Genomic DNA, 19,823 nt, shown 5'->3' with positions numbered 1-19,823 from the left:
CGGCTGTTGGTGCACCTGCCGGCTTTGCACTCTTGCTCCATCTGCAAACTGAAATTGGGATTTGCAGTGCAGGGAGGTAGAAGGGGTGGCCTAAGGGTGTGGAGTGAGAGGCGCCAGAGTGAGGGAACCTGCTGTGAAGCATGCCCAAGCCGCCTGAGGAGGGCGCTGCAGACAACTCCCCAGGTCTCTGGGGCCCCAGCTGCCTGTTCTGGGTGAGTTAGCGGCCACCTCCGTCTGTGCTGCTCCCATCTGGCTGACCTCTTGGGTCTCATGGCGCGGGGCTTGCAGCAGCTGGAACCACTTCTGTAATGGCGCCCTGGGTTCAAGGCCCACCTCTGCCTCCAATCCAAACCACCCCCCCCCCCGCTAGTGCACTTCAGGAAGCAGCCAGGAACAGCCTGTACTCTCAGGGGACCCCGGATGCTGCTCCAGACTGCTGGCTCTGGCCTGGCCCAGCCCTGGCTGCTGGTGGGAGATCCTCCTCCCAGTAATATGTGACTAAGTACAAGAGCCCTGAGCACCGTGTGCAGGAGTGTCATGGTACACGCTGGCAAGCTGCCTCCACATGTGTCGTCTGAACACAGTTAACTAAGGGCTGACGGTGGGTGAGCGCCTGCAGCCTGGCCCTTTGTCTCCCATGTCACACGTGGGTGACTGCTCAATTCCTGCCCTCTTGGGGCTGCTTTCTGGCAGTGTGACCTCTGCACTGTATATTTCTCCATTATTAGTGGAAACCTTGGGTGTTAAAGCAGATATCTAGTCCCTGTGACTCTTAGAAAAGCTTTATTTAAAAAGGCAGAAAGAGACAGGAGAATCTTCCGTCTGCTGGTTCACTCCCCATATGGCCGCAACGGCCGGAGCTGAGCGGCTCTGAAGCCAGGATCCTAGGACTCCATCATCTTCCACACGGTGGGAGCAGCCCAAGCACGTGGGCCATCTACTGCTGCAGGAGTGGGAGCTGGATGGGAAGTGGAGTAGCCAGGACTAGAACCGGCGCCTACACGGGATGCTGGTGTTCGCAGATGGAAGATTAGACAGTTCCTTTAAAAGTCCAATGTACTGGTTCATTTGAGAGGCAGAGACTTTCAGAAGCCCATCCCCCTCGGCTGCCCACAGAGGCCCCCGGCTGGCTCTCACCCACAACTGCCAGGGTCTGCATCTGCCACACCACCGGCTCCCTGCTCGTGCTCACGCTGTCACAGCATGGGAGACCAGCCGCAGCTGCAGCCTACCCTGGGGCAGCTGGTCTTTGGGGGAACGAACCAGCAGGCAGCAGGCCCACTCTGTCCTGCTTCCCAATCAACGAAAATGGAAAACTGGAAGGACATGCGAGTCCCATGTGTCACGAAGAACTTTTACTGATACGCATACATAACAAACAGTACCCTCCCCTGCGGCCAGTGCTCTGTCCTCATGGCTGCTCCACTTCCTGTCCAGCTCCCTGCCCGGGCGCCTGGGAAAGCAGTGGGAGATGGCCCAAGGCTTTGGGACCTTGCACCTGCGTGGGAGACCCAGAGGAGGCTCCTGACTCCTGGCTTCCTTTCTGCCATTGTAGCCATTTGGGGAGTGAACCAGTGGATAGAAATTCTTTCTCCTCTCTGTAGATCTGCCTTTCCAATAAAAATGAATAAACCTTAAAAAGAACACTGCCGCCAAACCCCTGGTTGGCAGTCTGCACCCCTGCCAGGGAACCCCCACAGCCACACCCCAGGTCCCAGGGCTCGCAGCAGGCGACGTCTCAGAGACTACGGCAGGTTCGCAGCTGCCTAGGACCGGGACGTGAGCCCTCAGCGGTCACCTGTGCGGTCGGAAGGACCAGCCCTGGCCGCAGCACAGGGACACGGCTTTTATTCTCTCTGTCCAGAGAGACACAGTGGTTCTGCAGGGGAACGGGGGCAATTACGACAGCCCAGAAGGAAACGGTCGCAACCCCACAACACCCTCAAAGGCCTTCCCCAGGCCTGGGCTCAGACCCACACCCTCACCCCAAGGCCACATGCTCACAGCTCCCTGCTCAGGCATGGCCAGAAGGGACCTGAGATGCTGACCCCTGCCTGCCTGCCCGAGGCCACGGGGCCCGCGGGGAAGCCAGGAGCAGGGCAGCGTGCAGTGGAGTCCCACCAGAGCCGTGTTCCCACTGCCCTGTTGGACGCATGAGTGAACACAGCCAGGACAAGGTACAGGCACTGGGGACATTGGTCAGAGGCCCTGGCAGATGAGGTCAGGGTAGTGCCTGGGCCCCGCACTGGACCCAGCTGCGTGTGGACGCATATGGAACTGTGCGCCCAACATCCAGCAGGGGTTGCCGGGGGACCCAGGGCCGGGCACCCCATTTATCCCCAGCTCAGCCTCTTGCAAGACGGGAATCAGCAAGGAGGACCTGGAAGTCCTAGCTCTGGGAGGCTGCGCTGCGGCCGAAGCTAACCCTGCTGGTCCACATGTCAACATGCTCATACACTGGCACTTGAACTGCTGTCACAAGTGGCATGGGTGTGAGTGGATGCACAGCTCCAGCCCCCAAGCCTGGGTGGACCCCACTCTCCCCAGCCTCTGCGTGCTGTCCTTGGGAAACCCATGCAGGTGAGATGCCCACTCATGCCTCGGGGCATCTGTGATGAGCGCCTGGGGCCTGGGACACTTTAGCCCGTCTTGTGTGGAAAAGAGGGCTTGGGGAGCAGAGACCCGGGGGGTGGGGGTGGGGGTTGGCAGCCTGAGGCTGTATGCCACCATCTCCACACAGCACCAACACCCCACCACCAGCACCCTCGGATAGGGGTCCAGGGTCCAGGAAGGATCCCAGCACTTTCTGCAGCCCGCCTGTAGTCAGAACCCCCAACCCTTGGGCCTGACCTGACCAGTTCAGCTGCGGAGCCCCCTGGGCAGCCTCTGTCCTTCAGCCTAATGGGGGTGCAGCTGAGTGGCTCCTGACCTGCCCGCCCAGGAGCAGTGTGGGCAGTGACCAGCACCGGAGCCCAGGCCCTGCTGTGTCCTGTGTGCACGGCCGGCCTCTGACGGGGTTCCTGTGGGTCACACGTGCACAGCCAGGCCATGACCCGCCCCTCAGCTCCCGGCATGCCTCTGCGGTGGGCTTAGCATCCCCCTGTGAGCATTCAGCTTGGGGTCCTTGCTGCTCAGGTCTGCCAGGAACACAGCAGCACCAGGAGTCATGTGAGCGTGGGGGTGAGGCATGGGGGCTCAGCACCCCTCATGCTCGGGGAGTGCCAGGGAGCTGCCCTGCTGCCTGCTCCCAGGTGCAGCCCAGCGGCTGAGACACTGCCCAGTTGTGTCCGTGGCCACTAACCCTGACGCCCAGCCCAGCCTGTGCTGCCCGCCCACCTTCCTTCCCTCCTTTTGTGACAGCCTGGGACTGGGGAGGCCGGACCTTGACCTCACCCCACCCTTGGTGTGCGGTGACCCCAAGGTGGCCCTGGTTCTAAGAGGGAGAGAGGGAAGCATCTCAGACCTGATGGACATGGCACAGGGTGCCACCGAGGCCTCTGCTCAGGGACCTTCTGGTCCCTTATCGGCTGGCACGGGCTCTAGGCAGAGGTGGCGGCCCGGGGCAGCGGTGCAGAACGAAGCCCTCGGCAGGGCTGCCCAGGGGCTGGCTCTGCTCACAGGCTGCGGGGGCCTAGCGCCTGTGCAGCGCCCACGGGGTGGGACTGGGGCCCAGCTCGGTGATGACCGTGCTGCTGGGCAAACAGGTGGATGGACAAGAGGGCCGACCGTGTGGGTGCGTCATGTGACAAGACGCACATGCTGGCTTGGAGGCAGCCACCTGCAACAGGAAGCCCTCCCGGAGTGCCCCACTGCCTCCCACCCCACCACTGGCCTCAGGACAATCCAGAGCACTCACAGACCAGCGTCCATGGCAGCTGGCCAAACGGCTGGTAGGCAGGCAGAAGCCCCCACCTCAATGCTCTGCCTGCCCTCAGGGGAAAGTACCCCCACCTCTCCTCACAGCACTTCCCCTGTCCGCACCCCGGGGAGCGCTCTGCGGCTGGGGACCGGCCTGGAGCAGTGGTCCATCAGAGACCCCTTGGGCTGGAGGCTGTGGCACCTCAATAGTCCTTGTCACCCTCCAGGACCTGCCTCTCCACCTTCCTATTCTACACTGCATCTGGCCCATGGCTGCCAACCACTCCTCTCCTTGGCTGGGCCAGGGCACACCCACCTGAGTACCCCAAAAAGCGGTCACCAGCCCTGTCACCTCAGCGCCCCCACCTGCCCACTCACCTGAGCGCCCCCACCTGCCCACTCACCCCAGCGCCCCCACCTGCCCACTCACCTCAGCACCCCCACCTGCCCACTCACCTCAGCGCCCCCACCTGCCCACTCACCTGAGCGCCCCCACCTGCCCACTCATCTCAGCGCCCCCACCTGCCCACTCATCTCAGCGCCCCCACCTGCCCTGTCACCCCAGCGCCCCCACCTGCCCTATCACCCCAGCGCCCCCACCTGCCCACTCACCTCAGCGCCCCCACCTGCCCACTCACCTCAGCACCCCCACCAGCCCTGTCACCCCAGCGCCCCCACCTGCCCACTCACCCCAGCGCCCCCACCTGCCCACTCACCTCAGCGCCCCCACCTGCCCACTCACCTCAGCACCCCCACCTGCCCTGTCACCTCAGCGCCCCCACCTGCCCACTCACCTCAGCACCCCCACCTGCCCACTCACCCCAGCGCCCCCACCTGTCCACTCATCTCAGCGCCCCCACTTGCCCACTCACCTCAGCACCCCCACCTGCCCTGTCATCTCAGCGCCCCCACCTGCCCACTCACCTCAGCACCCCCACCTGCCCACTCACCCCAGCGCCCCCACCTGTCCACTCATCTCAGCGCCCCCACTTGCCCACTCACCTCAGCGCCCCCACCTGCCCTGTCACCTCAGCACCCCCACCAGCCCTGTCACCTCAGCGCCCCCACCTGCCCTGTCACCTCAGCACCCCCATCTGCCCACTCACCCCAGCGCCCCCACTTGCCCACTCACCTCAGCGCCCCCACCTGCCCTGTCACCTCAGCGCCCCCACCTGCTCACTCACCTCAGCGCCCCCACCTGCCCACTCACCTCAGCGCCCCCACCTGCCCTGTCACCTCAGCGCCCCCACCAGCCCTGTCACCTCAGCGCCCCCACCTGCCCTGTCACCTCAGCGCCCCCACCTGCCCACTCACCTCAGCGCCCCCACCAGCCCTGTCACCTCAGCGCCCCCACCTGCCCTGTCACCTCAGCACCCCCACCTGCCCACTCACCCCAGCGCCCCCACCTGCCCTGTCACCTCAGCGCCCCCACCTGCCCTGTCACCTCAGCGCCCCCACCTGCCCACTCACCTCAGCGCCCCCACCTGCCCTGTCACCTCAGCGCCCCCACCTGCCCTGTCACCTCAGCACCCCCACCTGCCCACTCACCTCAGCGCCCCCACCTGCCCACTCATCTCAGCGCCCCCACCTGCTCACTCATCTCAGGGCCCCCACCTGCCCACTCATCTCAGCGCCCCCACCTGCTCACTCACCTCAGCGCCCCCACCTGCCCACTCATCTCAGCGCCCCCACCTGCCCACTCATCTCAGCGCCCCCACCTGCTCACTCACCTCAGCGCCCCTACCTGCCCTGTCACCTCAGCACCCCCACCTGCCCACTCACCTGAGCACTCTGTCCGACCCTGTCACCTCAGCACCCCAAGCTGTCATGTTGAGCACCAGTCCTTCACCAAGGTGCCTCCTCCAGCCACACCAACCATTACCTGGGCACCTCAGACTCTTACGTGACACCCCCTGCCTGCCCAGGTGGCCCGAGGTTCCCAAGTCACTGGCCAGACACCTGCCAGGGCCACCCAGGAAGCTTGTCCTCCCCAGCCAGGCCACCCAACAAGCACAGGAAGTTGCTCTTATTTACAAAACTCTTTAATATTGTATAAAAAATAGCATCTTAGACATCTCCCACTCGCTACTGAGCCCCCGGTCATGATGACCACAAGCGGGGGTCGCGAGCATGGCCGCCGAAATAAATTAAAGGCTTGAGACTCTGCCCCGCCCACCCTCAGAGCCAACAAGCAGACTGCACAGGTCAATAATTTAACACCCACCCCCACCCACCCCCGGGGGCACAGAGCACCCCAAGGGGCAGGGTCACCTCTCCCTTAAATTAGCCACTGTGGGCTGGGGGACAGGAAGCCACCCCCAGGGGCCTGGAGGAGGCAGGCTACTTGAGGAAGCAGCCCCAAGAATAAATTAAATAATAAATAGCCCCGCGGGCCAGGATGCGCTCCGTGGGGTCACACTATAAATAACACGTGGACACGTGCAGACAGGCCACGCATGGCCACCGGGCAGCGAGGCCCGGATATTGCATTGTTTGTGCACAGTCGTGCCCGGAATGCCACTGGACTGGAGGGCAATGGTGGGCACACGCCCAGTGACGGACCAGGAGAGCTCCTGGCCACATAGGCAGCAAGGCCGCCCACCAGCCCAGCAGCGGAGAAGGGGTCTGGCGTCCAGCGTGCACGGCCGCTGCGGGAGCAGCGCGGGGCTGACCCAGTCCCGGAGCAGCGGTCAGAAGGCACTGAAAGCAGAGGAGAGGCTCGCAGGGGTGAGGACTGAGGGGCCCGGGAGCCCGCGTGTGGGCCTCGTGGGACGTGGGCCTCGTGGGACGGCCGCCTGAGTCGCTCCCGGGCTCCCGCGGCCCAGGCAGGCCCCTGCTCACAAGCTCTCGCTGCTGGACGTGGTGCTGGCCCCGTCGTCGGCATCCAGGGCGCCAAGCCGCAGGTCGCAGCTCTCAGGGGCAGCCCCGTCGGCCGCCAGCATCCAGGGGTGCGCGGCGATCTGGTCCAGCGTTGGCCGTTCCGAGGGCCGCAGCGACAGGCACCACTCGATGAGCTGCTGGCACTCTGCAGGGCAGGCTGGGGTCAGGGCGGGCAGGAGGGGGTCCCCTCCGCAGGGGTCCTCCCGCCCCACACCTGCGGGCGCCGGGGGGACATCAGGGTCAGGAAGGGCGGGGCGCACCTGCCGAGACGCGCCTCCGGAAGAAGAGGCGGCCGCGCACGATGTCCTCGTCCTGCTCAAAGGGGATGTCCCCACAGACCATGTCGTAGAGCAGCACCCCCAGGGACCACACGGTGGCCGAGCGCCCGTGGTAGCGGTGGCAGCGGATCCACTCGGGGGGACTGTACACGCGGGTGCCTGAGGGGACGCGGGGGTCAGCTGGCGGGGCGGGCACGTGGCCAACAGCCTCGCCCGGGTGCCCGCTGCGCTCACCGTCGAAGTCGGTGTAGACCGTGTCCTTGAGCAGCGCGCCCGAGCCGAAGTCGATGAGCTTGAGCTGCCCGGAGCGCAGGTCCACCAGCAGGTTCTCGTCCTTGATGTCGCGGTGCAGCACGCCACACGCGTGGCAGTGGCGCACAGCAGCCAGCACCTGCGCGAAGAAGCGGCGTGCCAGCGGCTCGGCCAGCGCGCCGCGCTCCGTGATGAAGTCGAACAGGTCCTGCGCGGGCTCGGGCCGCTCCAGCACCAGCAGGAAGCCGTCGGGCCGCTCGAACCAGTCCAGCAGGCGGATGATGCCGCGCGCGCCGCCCGCCGCGCCCACCTTGCGCAGCAGCACCACCTCCAGGGGCACGGCCGTGCCGCCCTGCGGGAGGGCCAGGGCGGTCAGCGGGCGCCCACCTGGGCACCACCCATCCTGGGCCAGGGCATTCAGCGGGCGTCCACCTGGGGCACCACCCAGCACCACCCATCCCGGGCCAGGGCGGTCAGCGGCTGCCCGTGCCACCCCCGCCCGACTTACGAGGCTGCCCCACTCGGTCACCCGCTCCTTCAGCACGTGCTTCACGGCTACCTGGGGTCGGGGAGACGCGGGGGGTCAGCGCGGCCGGGGGGGCGCTGGCAGACACCCCCGCGGGCCGCCCGGGACCCCGACTCACCGGCAGCCCGTCGGCCAGGCGGCTGCCCGCGTAGACCGTGCCGAAGCCGCCACTGCCCAGCACGGCGCCCAGCTGGTACAGCTTCTCGAAGCTCTCCCTGTCGGCCCGGGCTGCGGGGACGGCGCGCGGGTGCGGTTGGTGCGGCCCGGGACGCGCCCCCTGCCCGCCCCGCGGCCCCCCGGCGCCCCCCGGCCCGCGCCCACCTGGCTGCAGCAGCTTCACCGGCAGGTGCTCCACGCCGCCGGGCCCGCACAGGTGCGCCAGCGAGCCGAACTTGGAGAGCAGCATGGCGGGCGGCGGCCTCGGGGGCCCCGCTGGCCGCGCGTGGACGGCCGGGCGCGCAGCGGGCACAGCGGCTCCCACGCCCGGGGCTCGGGCCGCGCCGTGCGGATCCCTCCGCGGCGGGGGGCGGGGGGCGGGCGGCACGGGCGGGGCACGGCGGGCGCGGCCGGGCGGGTCGTGCGGAGCCGGGGTCGGGGTCGGGGCCGGGGTCGCCCCGGGACTAGTTGCCGTCGTGGAGTCGCAGAGGCGCACGGGCCGCGGCGCACACGCGCACAAGGACGCTCTCGGGCCGCGCACGCGCGGCGGCGGCGCGGGAGGGCGGCGGGGCGGGGCCGCGACAGCCAACGGCAGCCCGAGCTGCCGAGCACCCCCCGCCGCCCGGCCAATGGGCGCGCGGGGGGGGCGGGGCTTCCGGCCGCGCCGCCGAAGGTCAGCGCCTGGCGGCGGGCCGGCGCGCGCGGGGACACGTGTCGCGCGTTTGCGTCAGCGCCGCCCGCGGCCTGCTCGCGCCCTGCCGGGAATGGCGCGCCTCGCGGCCTGGCTCGTGCAGCCGCCCGCCGGGGACCGTCCTGTTTGCTGCTGCGGCGGCGGCTCTCCTCGGTGCGGAGTGCGAGGTGCGCTGCCTGAGTGCTGACGCTTGGCGTGGCCCCGGGTGCAGGCGGCCCTGGGTGCAGGCGGCCCTGGGTGCAGGCGCCCCTGGGCGGCCCCCGGAGCCGGGTGCAGGCGTCCCCGGGCGCAGGGAGCTGGGCTTGCTGGCCAGTCGCTGGCGTCCTGACACTCTGCACGTGGGGGCCTAGGGCAGCTCAGTGTGGACCCCACCAGGGCCGGACGTGCTGACCCTGGCATCCCTCGCTGCCCGCCAGCACACAACTCCCCAGGACACCAGGGCCCCTCCCCACTCCCCGCAGAGATACCCCCTTCCCTGCTCCCCTGGCCTCGGCCTCAGCCTTGCTGTGAACACTCAGGGTCTCCCGCAGCTAACACTGTAGAAGGGCCGGCCGGAAGAGGCCCCTATGTGAGTTCAGGATGTGGGGAGGGGCCTGGCCTGGTGTGCTTGTGTGTGCACTGAGGACCCCTGCCCCCCAAGGGACCCCCAAGGCTGCTGTACCTGCCACAGCAGACCACAGTGAGCTGGGCAAGGGGCCTGCCCCACCTTTGCTTGTGCAGGCACCCAGGTGACAGGGGAGTGCTGAAGGAGGCTGGGGCGCGGCCCCACATAGCCCTGCCTCCTGGCCCTACGCCTCCCATGGTGAGGGTCAGTGCTCCCCACTCCCTCCTTGAGGGTCTTGGACTCAGACTGCCCCACCCCAGGCCTGTGTCATCCGGGCTCCTGGAGGGCCTTGCCTGCCCTCTGGCCGGATGGTACCGCTGACTCACCTCCCACCAGGGGATGGAGGCTCAGGCCAGTGTGGGCCACCCTGGGGGAGGGGGCTGGGAGGATCCATGTGCCCCCCTCCCCCGCACTGCCTGCCCCACCAGGTCACCGTCTCGCGGGGATTAGGGTAAGAGTTGGCCCTCAGCCTCCGTGGGCCTGCTCCATCCTGGCCGTCTTTGATGCCCACCTGCTGGGCCTGGAGTCCCCCTCATCTGTCACCACGGCCTGAGGTTCTGTCCAACCTGCTGACCTGCTCATCTGTCTGGTGATTCTGCCCCCCAGCCTGGGGCCCGCCAGCCATTCCACTTTCCCAACACTGTCCTGCTTTGGACCCTCTGTGTCCCCTGAGCCACCAGGGCCAGTCAGTCCCAGGGGTATCCTGAGCCCCCTCCAACTTCAGCCCCGCCACAATGCTGACCCTCCCCATCCCAGAGACCAGGCTGGCTGGAGCATTGCAGTGTGCAGTGTCCACCTAGCTGCCCAACCCAGCCCCCACCCCCTGGAGCCACATGTCTGACCCCTCACGGAGGCGGGCCTGGCCCTTGGCTCTGTCAGACCCCTGCCGGAAGAGCCAGGCAGGTGCAGCGGGCCCGGGGATGGAACAAAGGCCTGCCCGGGGGAGCCATGCCCTTTCCCCCTGTTGCTCCCACGCTCTGTGGGCACAGCCTCTGACCCTGTAGGGACAGCAGCCAACAGAGCTCAGGCCAGCATTGTGCAACTGTTCCTGGGAGTCATTCCCGGGCCAGGCCAGCATGGGGCCCATAGCTCCCAGGAAGCCCAGCCAGTGGGCTGCGGGGGCCTAGCCTGCTCTGACCTTGGTGGCAGAGGGCCACCATGCTGGGTGCCTGCAGCCGGCACCTGGCCTTAGTGGATCTAGCTCTTGGCAGGGGAGAACCGTGGGAAACTGGAGGCGCGTGGGAGCCACCAGGCCCAAGCTGGGGCCCCTATGCAGTTGAGTGGTTGCTACAGCTGTCCGCCACAGGGTAGGCATGGCGACCTCAGCCCATCCTGCCCTGCCCAGACAGCAGGGCCTAAGCCAAGGGCTTCCAGCTGCCGTGGGGGTCGGCTTATCTGTGGCACACGACTCCGTGTTCCCCTGCACTGCCCCGTGGTGCCGCTGCTCCGTGTGGCTCTGTACTCAGCTCCTTCTGGCCTCGTCTCCCTGAGTGGGGTGTGGGGCCGCAGACGGCCTGGAGGGTGCCGGGGGGCAGGGTGGGCAGTGGGGAGCCTCTGGGTAGCACAGGTTGTCTGAGGGGCATGGGTGGGGGCAGCCTGTGTGAATTAAGTGAGCAGGAGTTCCAGGCAGGGACTGCCCCTGCCATTTGCCTCAGATACCCAGGCAGGAGGCTCCCTGTTGAGCTCCTGGACGGGGACCCCCCCACCCTGGATAGAGGCAGGCACTGGGGAGGTTGGAGGCGCCCACAGCTCCTGGCTGGGGGTCCCAGCTGTGCCACTTGGGACCCACTGGCTGGTCTTCCAGAGGGGCAGGAGTAGAGACGGTGTTGTCTGGGGGTGTCCCAAGCCACTGCGGGGGAGCCAGGGCTGACCCAGGGCCTACTTAGCCCAGGCCCAGCGCGCATGGGGACACGCTCTTCCAGGGGGAATCACAGAGCAAACAGCTCCCCATACACACACATAGGACCGGGTCTCAGCATTGGGGACACGTGGCCAGTGAACACTGGGTGCACAGCCACCCTGGACAGCCCCAGGACAGCCCCAGGGGTGGCCAGGAGGCACAGGGATGGAACCTCAAGAGGTCAGACAAACTGAAGGGCCCAGCTGCCCCTCATGCCAGCCCCTTGGAGCCCACACACTGCCCCTCATCTAGACCTGTGAACTGGCACTGTCGCCTATGCCCAAGGGGAGAAGGCAAGAGGAGAACATGCCCTCGAGGCTCGGGGCCCAGAGGCTGCTGTAGCCTGCCCTCACCCCACGCCTCCCAGGACTGTGCAAGGGACACCAGGCCTGGGCTTGGGTCCCAGGATGGAGCAGGACTAAGGGGACATCTTACCCTGGACCATGAGGACACACCCACGTCGCCTGGCCCCCTCATCTGCCTCACCAAGCTGGGCTGGGTTTGGGAGCTCCAGCCAGCCACACCTGGAAGGTCTAGGAGGCACCTGCAGGCCCCTCTGTCCGGGGCGCCCGGCCTGCCCTGACCCTGGGTGGCGAGGGAGCCTGGGCTGAGCTCCACCCACAGGGCCACTTCCCTATTCCTGGGAAGTGGCAGAGGGGCAGGTGGAGGGTGGGGGCCCCTGGAGAGGGATTTGTCAAGCTCACTCTGAACCCCACCCCCCAGATTCTGCCATCCAGGGGCAAGGGAGGTGCAGGGCATGTGACCGCAGGGACCCTGTGTGTCCTGCAGACAGCAGGGCCCAAGGCAGCAGGGTGTCCCAAATGCCCCAGAAGCTGGGCCCGGGCCAAGGAGCCGCACAGCTGTGTGCACGCCTGCTGAGTGCTCAGGTGCGTGCCCGGGCACACCCTTGCCCGGTGCTCCTCTGAGTGCTGTGGGCCCCTCTCCGGCCTGGACTAGCTGGAATGGCCAGGGACCAGGCAGCACACACAGGCCCTCACCAGCCCATGTATTGTCCACATGGTGGGGAACCAAGGCCCAGGGAGGGGCTGCCCTGTCCGACTCCCCACCCCCGCCAACACACAACACCCCATAGTAGGTAACTGAATCACAGACGCCTGGGGGCTGCCTCCTCCCCCTGCAGCTTCCGTCCCTAGCACGGCAGATGCCTGGATCCCAATGGACCCCTAGAATCCGGCCCACATCGCCTGAGAGGGAGCTGGAGGGGAAAGCCAGGTGGGCTAAGATGGGTGGGATTGCCCAGGACCCGGGTACAGAGGAGGCGCTGCAGCTGGCGGGTCCACACCTTTGCTCCTTGCCAAACTGTCAACTCCTGAGACACTGGCCATGCCTGCTGCCCACGCTGAGCCTGGGAGGGCTCTCATTCTTTGGGTTGCAGGTACCAGGCCTGAACCATGTTCCCCTCCGATGTCCACACTGCCCAGCCTAGGAAGTCTCCTCCCACTGGGCCCCTGTTTGCAGGGTGGGCTCCTGCCCACTTGAAGCCCGGCCTCCCACCCCTGTCCCAAGGCCTCTGGGGTAGGGGCTGCTTGAGTGGGCCCTGAGTGAAGAGAGGGAGAGGACCCACGTCCCCACCCTCACAGCCACTTCCCATCATGCAGCCTGTGTGGAACGGAGCTGTCTGGAGGCGGTGGGTGGTGGAGAGCCCTTGCCTGCCTCTGCCTGTCCCCAGGGGGACCTCCCCGCCACGCTGGCACTCGCTGGCCCTGGCCTCACACCTGCCGTCCTTCTGTGTGCACCCGGCGATGCCTCCTGGGCCAAGCCGTTGGCTGGCTGTTCCTGGGGAAGCAGCTGATATGCAGTTTCTGGGACGCTGAGGTGGGGTTTCGACCCTGCCCTGGAACTCTTCCCGAGTAGATGTGTCAGCTGCTGGGGTGCCTTGGGGACCCTGGCCCCCACCCTGGAGCCTGCTCAGAACCCCCTCCCTGGGGAGGAAGGGCAGTGTCCAGACCCTCTGTCAACTGCAAGATTCTGCCCCCTGCCCTGGAGAGAGACAAGGAGACCCTGGCACGCCCAGAAGCTCTGCCCACGCCTTCCACCTCCAGGCTGATGCACATGTGCTCCTCCCTGCCGAGGTGGGGCGTGGGGGAGCAGCTGGAGGATCTGCTCGGGTCTGCAAGAGGGCTCCTAGGACCTGGTCCCTGGTGATGCAAGGCCGTGGGGCTGTGGACAGGGATCAGGCCAGACACGGGGAGGGGAGTGGACAGTGCCACCCAGGGCAGTCTTCTTGGTCCCTGTTCCCAGACTGGCTGCATGTAGGCCCAGTGCAGGCCCGGGAGGATGCCCTGGCCAGACACGGGCTTGGGCAGGAAGCGGGTGGTGGAGCGGCGATGACTGCCTGGAGAAGCATGGAGAAGGGGTGCCAGGCAGGGGTGGTAAGGGCCCCTTGGCAGGCCACAGGCATGCTGTAGTTCACAGGCTTGGGTTCCTGGGGTGGAGGGAATGGAGGGGGCGGGCACAGCTGGGCTGGGCTATGGAGTCAGGTCCCAGTGTCTCCCGACACTTGGTTCTGTCCCCATGTCCCCCTTGTCTGCATCTCTGGCTTGTGAAGACTTGTGGAGTGGCCTGGCTGGGCCCCTGCCCGCTGGTCACTCCCTGTGTGCAGCCTGGCCTTCACGACTTAGCTGCTGGTGACCGCTGTCTGCCCCAGCTGGGCAAATGCCCGGGCAGGTGGACCACCTGCCCGTGGTGCTGCCGTAGGATGCCGCCAATGACGCAAGCTGTGGCCTGTGTTCCACCTGCCTCCTGGCCGGGCCCCGTGCCATGGCCCACGTGACAAGCCCAGGCACACGCACACACGCGTGCAGCTCAGCCTGCACCTGTCAGGCAGGTTCTGCACCACTGGCCCAGGCCCAGGTCCTGTCCTCAGTGTCACTTCTGCCCCAGCCCTGCTCTGGGGCCCTCAGACAGCCTGGGTGGCTCACCTGTGTCAGGGGTCCTGGATATGGCCAGGCAGGGAGGAGCCCCTCACAGCAGGGCAGGAGTGGGGGGAAGTGGTCCATGCCAGCTGTAGCATCAGGTTGGCTCGGCCTCCTGTGACAGGTGTTCCCAGAGCCCTGGGCGCCAGAGACACGGCATGTGTACACTGCCCACCTGTGTGGAACCCACAGGGGACCCACAGGGTGCTGTCCTAGCCACAGTTGCCTGTGTGGTAGCCTTGTGGGCCTGGGTGGACCTTGACCCCTCCTCCGCTCCCTCACTGTGAGCCCAGTGCCGCAGCAGGAAGCCCACCAGGCTTGGGGGACTGGGCAGTAGCCTTTGAATAAGGAACCCAGGGTCCTGCACCTGTGTCCACCTGCCCACCCCGCACCCTGCAGTGCTGGAACAGCGGGAGGGGGACTTACAGGGGGGAGGGGGACTGGTGGGCAGGACTGGCTAGGCGCTCCAGCGCGAGCAGCAGTGGATGGGCCATGGGCTCCAGGGCATGAGGGTGGCACAGGAGGGTGCAGGCCTCAGGGGTCTCAGAGTGCACTAGATATGCATGGTGGGGCGCTGGGGGGGGTCATAGGGTGGGGGCAGGGCACTGTGTGGCAGGAACACAATGAATCCTTGTCCATCCAGTCCCAGCTTCCTAAGCAAACACACGCCCTGTGCCCACTGTACACCGCGTCCCAGGCAGCAATGGCTCGAGGCCAAAGGGCCGGGAAGGAGGGGGCATGGCTTCCCAGGAGCCTCAGTAGCAGCTTGGGAGGTCAGGGACAGCCCCTCAGGCCCTGGTCCCCTCTGGGGATGTGAGCGGCAGTGGGGCACGGCCCCACCAGCCTGCCTGACCTGGGCTGGGGATAGTGGCATGGAGCAGGACTCCCTCCTGAGGCTCAGCCTTGGGCAGAGGGGTTCTCCGTGGGTGGGTGGGCCACTGACGCTGGAAGCAGCACACTGCCTGCTGCCCCCGCACGTGGTGGAGATAAGCCCAGAGCGGGGCAAAGCCGCCCAATGCAGGAGGGCCCTGGAGCCTCTCCCAGCTGAACCCCCCCAGTTGCTCCACCCTGTGGCTGTCTCAGGATGAGCTGCCCAGCTGGGAGGCAGCCACCAAGGGCTCTGTGCCCACGTGGACTTCCAGGGAGCACGGCTCCAGCTGAGGCATGAGGCTTGTGTGAGCTGCCTGCCCTCAGCCCCGACATGAAGGCCGTGCAGAGGGTGTGGGGAGGGGCTAGGGGCTGCCCCCAGCACCCACAGGGTGTGCATGGCCACACGGGGTGTGTAAGGATGGGCAAGGAAGACAGGTCAGGCTGGGCTTGGGGCTGGGCACTGTGTTGGGGAAAGGGTGGGCCCAAGCCACATGACCCACCTGGGACAAGGCTCTCAGACTCACTTGTGTGACCAGCAGATGTTCAGGAAGCCACTCATGTGTGCCCATGTGTGATTGTGTACCCCCTCTGGCACACACAGCACCCCGCTTGCACTGGCCACCCAGGCAGCTGCAGCTCCCATCTTCACCTGCCCATCAGGAGCTGCGCAAGCCGACTCTGTCGTCACTCGCCCAGAACCTCACTCATACTCACTAACTCATTTTTGAAATGTATTCCCACTTATTTGAAAGGCAAATAGGAGACAGAGTGACAGAAAGGAATCCTGTGTCTACGAGGCCATAGCAGCTGGAGTGCGGCCAGAACGCAGTCAGTGCAGGCAGGGCTGCCGCTGCCAGGGAGTGCCGTGCTGCCACCTCCAGGTGCACTGCCGCAGCCGGGAGCTGGGCTGGCAGCGCAGCCAGAGCCTGGGCCAGGCGCCCCACAGCGAGCATTCCAGAGCCCTGCCTGGACCGCCGTGCCCAAGCCACTTCCCACTCAGTCACTCCTGACACTCCTGTCCCTTGCTTCCTCAGTCACTGTCCTCCCTCGGTCACTCCTGTCACTGTCCTCCCTCGGTCACTCCTGTCACTGTCCTCCCTCGGTCACTCCTGTCTGTCACTGTCCTCCCTTGGTCACTCCTGTCTGTCACTGTCCCTCCCTCGGTCACTCCTGTCTGTCACTGTCCTCCCTCGGTCACTCCTGTCTGTCACTGTCCTCCCTTGGTCACTCCTGTCTGTCACTGTCCCTCCCTCGGTCACTCCTGTCTGTCACTGTCCCTCCCTCGGTCACTCCTGTCACTGTCCTCCCTCGGTCACTCCTGTCTGTCACTGTCCTCCCTCGGTCACTCCTGTCTGTCACTGTCCTCCCTCGGTCACTCCTGTCACTGTCCCTCCCTCGGTCACTCCTGTCACTGTCCTCCCTCGGTCACTCCTGTCTGTCACTGTCCTCCCTTGGTCACTCCTGTCTGTCACTGTCCTCCCTCGGTCACTCCTGTCTGTCACTGTCCTCCCTCGGTCACTCCTGTCTGTCACTGTCCTCCCTCGGTCACTCCTGTCTGTCACTGTCCTCCCTTGGTCACTCCTGTCTGTCACTGTCCCTCCCTCGGTCACTCCTGTCACTGTCCTCCCTCGGTCACTCCTGTCTGTCACTGTCCTCCCTCGGTCACTCCTGTCTGTCACTGTCCTCCCTCGGTCACTCCTGTCACTGTCCCTCCCTCGGTCACTCCTGTCACTGTCCTCCCTCGGTCACTCCTGTCACTGTCCTCCCTCGGTCACTCCTGTCTGTCACTGTCCTCCCTTGGTCACTCCTGTCTGTCACTGTCCCTCCCTCGGTCACTCCTGTCTGTCACTGTCCCTCCCTCGGTCACTCCTGTCACTGTCCTCCCTCGGTCACTCCTGTCTGTCACTGTCCTCCCTCGGTCACTCCTGTCTGTCACTGTCCTCCCTCGGTCACTCCTGTCACTGTCCCTCCCTCGGTCACTCCTGTCACTGTCCTCCCTCGGTCACTCCTGTCTGTCACTGTCCTCCCTTGGTCACTCCTGTCTGTCACTGTCCTCCCTCGGTCACTCCTGTCTGTCACTGTCCTCCCTCGGTCACTCCTGTCTGTCACTGTCCTCCCTCGGTCACTCCTGTCTGTCACTGTCCTCCCTTGGTCACTCCTGTCTGTCACTGTCCTCCCTCGGTCACTCCTGTCACTGTCCTCCCTCGGTCACTCCTGTCTGTCACTGTCCTCCCTCGGTCACTCCTGTCTGTCACTGTCCTCCCTCGGTCACTCCTGTCACTGTCCCTCCCTCGGTCACTCCTGTCACTGTCCTCCCTCGGTCACTCCTGTCACTGTCCTCCCTCGGTCACTCCTGTCTGTCACTGTCCTCCCTCGGTCACTCCTGTCACTGTCCTCCCTCGGTCACTCCTGTCACTGTCCTCCCTCGGTCACTCCTGTCACTGTCCTCCCTCGGTCACTCCTGTCTGTCACTGTCCTCCCTCGGTCACTCCTGTCTGTCACTGTCCTCCCTCGGTCACTCCTGTCACTGTCCTCCCCCGGTCACTCCTGTCACTGTCCCTCCCTCGGTCACTCCTGTCTGTCACTCCTCTCTCACTCTCTCTCCTTCGCTCATGCCCCTCCCTCCTTCACTGGCCGTCCCTTACCTGCCGCCCGCCCTCTCTTCCTCTCCCTGGGGAGCACTTCTTTGCCAGGGGCCCACTTGTGCCAGGCCCCTCAGGAAGGGAGGGCAGAGGACTGGATGGAGAGAGGTCGCATTCATTTGTCGTGATCAGCATGTCTGTTGGAAGAACCTCTTGATGTGGCTCAAGGGTGGGCAGGTGGACGCGTGGATTGCATAGCCCTGATGCCCAGTGGAACAGCGCAGCAGCAGCACAGGGCAGGGGCCCAGGGCACGTCTAGGGGGGCTTCAGCAAGGCCCTGGCCAAGCAGGTGGCAGAGAGGCTCAGCCCTGCTTCCCTCCCTGCTCTGATCTGCCCTTCAGACCTCAGGTGCCCTGGCTCGGGGCCATGGCTGTGCCGTCCCACGTGCCCACCACATGCCTCTTTGGCCCAGGGTGTGTCACAGGGCCTCAGGGACAGAGCACGGTTCATGCAGAGAGGGTTCGTGCTGAGGACAGGCCTGGGGCTGGCATGCCGGGCTGGAGTTATGGACCTGGCCGTAGCATCTGCACATAGGGGGCAGCTGTGACTGGTGAGCAAAGACCAGCCCCAGCTCTGCCTAGGAAAGGGTAGCTTCCGGAGCTGCCTCTCTGGCCCTGCCTGGCCACCTGGGTGTCATCCTTGTTGCACAGCCCACCCCACCAGAACTTCCCCAGAATTCCCCAGCCAAACCCTCCCCCACCCCCACCCCGCTGTCAGTTCCAAGCTCCCAGTTTTGAGCGAGGAACTCTACAGCCTACCCAACCCACACCCCACTCACCTCAGCCTGCTGTTGGTTCCTCCATGCAGGTCCCACTTGGCTCCTTGGAGGGGTCTACCCACTGTCTGGTCTCCTTTTGCCCACCCAACAAGACAGGTCTCCCCAGGGATGCCTCAACATGCCCAGGGCTCACTCATGACTACTCCAGCCACTAGCTGTGTCCTGAGCCCCTCTGCGTCCTGAGCCCCTCTCCCCTCCCCTCCAGCAGCAGCCAGGTTAGCTCCAGCCCAAGGGACTCACCTTGCTGTAGTCGCCGGATCCGTGGTGGTGCAGTGACACCGCCCCCCAGAAGCTGCAGCATTAGGGTGGGGAGCGGCAGACAGCCAGTAGCTGGGGGCCAGGGACTCCAGGACAGCCATCCCCTGGCCTGCCAGTACCTTGTGGCCCAAGCTTGGGAATGAGCATCTGGAGGGGCCATAGGCATGGCACTGGCTGCCTTGGGCTGAGGTCCAGACGCGCTCTGTCAGAGCTGCCCCAGTGCTGGGGTCAGGGTAGCAGCAATCACCACACACAGCTCTGCCTGCCCCAGCCCTTGTGGCAGTGCCAGCTGCCTGAGTGGGGCAGCCTCCAGGGTCTCCCCCAGCTGCAGCAGGCAGTGGGCGCCATCTGTTCTGTGGGTGTGCACACATCACAGGGCTCCATGAGCTGCCGGGCACTAGCCCACCGAAGCCTGGACACTCCAGGCCTTGACGCTTTGGGTGTCTGTCTGCCTTGGGTCTGCAAACCACTCCTGGGGTTACCCTGGCCATCAGGCCATAGATAGGGAAGGATGCCTGCTGGCCCCCATGGCCTGACTGCTCCCAAGGGGGTTCCAGACAGCAAGGGCCAGCTGGGGCCCTTGGAGTTTGTCCCTAGGGGACGTGCATCCCTCCCCCCACGACCCCTTCTGCCACACGTTGGCAGTTTCATGCCCAGCTCTAAGCCATGGCCACGGACGGGATGGACAGACAGGCTTAGAGAACAGGCAGCCAGCAGGTGGCCGGGTAGGTCCTGGAAATCCTGGCTTTCTATTTTCCCAACAAAGGGCCTCTGTCCCCCCAGGAAGGCCACTGGCTGCCGCGGCGACGCGCCTCTTCCGTAAACAATGTTGTTTGCCTTTTCTCTGAGTCTAGAAGCGGGACCAGCTGCCCAGTAGCCGTGGGGGTGGGCCAGGCGGGCTGAGGGATGAGCAAGAGGGTTGGTGGGGCCAGGGATGTGCACAGGCAGGGGGGTGGGGGCTCCTGAGAGGAAGCCCAGGGTGAGTCCCTCTGCCCTGCCGGCCAGGACAGAGGCAGGCCCCAGAGCGGTACGGGTCCATGAGGAGGGCAGGCGCAGAGCCAGGGTGCACCCAGGCCTGAAAGGGCCAGTGTGAGGGGCCTGCGCCTACTTACAGCCACTCCACCAGGACAATGGCGCCTGCTGCCTCTAGGGCTGGAGGTGGGGGCGTCCTCTGCCCGAGACAGCCGGGGCTGG

The 19,823-nt window shown here is 65.7% G+C and overlaps 1 protein-coding gene across 1 annotated transcript; it reads right to left on the bottom strand.

The window, feature by feature from the left end:
* Positions 1-6,139: 6,139 nt before the first annotated feature.
* On the bottom strand, positions 6,140-8,220 carry PIM3 (Pim-3 proto-oncogene, serine/threonine kinase). Its single transcript, XM_040991639.1, has 6 exons — positions 8,116-8,220; positions 7,913-8,022; positions 7,777-7,827; positions 7,251-7,620; positions 6,999-7,175; positions 6,140-6,883 (listed from the first exon to the last, which is right to left on the bottom strand). The coding sequence occupies exons 1-6, from the start codon at positions 8,198-8,200 to the stop codon at positions 6,696-6,698; spliced, it is 981 nt and encodes a 326-aa protein (XP_040847573.1). The 5' UTR covers positions 8,201-8,220; the 3' UTR covers positions 6,140-6,695.
* Between the last annotated feature and the right edge of the window lie 11,603 nt (positions 8,221-19,823).

Source organism: Ochotona curzoniae, unplaced genomic scaffold (genome assembly GCF_017591425.1).
Source record: "Ochotona curzoniae isolate NIBS_2020 unplaced genomic scaffold, NIBS_Ocur_1.0 contig_1014, whole genome shotgun sequence".
Lineage (NCBI taxonomy): Eukaryota > Metazoa > Chordata > Mammalia > Lagomorpha > Ochotonidae > Ochotona > Ochotona curzoniae.
This window is presented reverse-complemented; position numbering and strand designations above follow the sequence as displayed.

What these genes read in the sequence shown, in the direction of transcription:
- PIM3 (XM_040991639.1), bottom strand. Translation starts at nt 8,200, where the DNA reads ATGCTGCTCTCCAAGTTCGGCTCGCTGGCGCACCTGTGCGGGCCCGGC. An exon ending in GGTGAAGCTGCTGCAGCCAG is followed by an intron (nt 8,023 to 8,115) that starts GTGGGCGCGGGC and finishes CCGTCCCCGCAG; the next exon opens with CCCGGGCCGACAGGGAGAGC. An exon ending in CCGGAGGCGCGTCTCGGCAG is followed by an intron (nt 6,884 to 6,998) that starts GTGCGCCCCGCC and finishes CCTGCCCTGCAG; the next exon opens with AGTGCCAGCAGCTCATCGAG.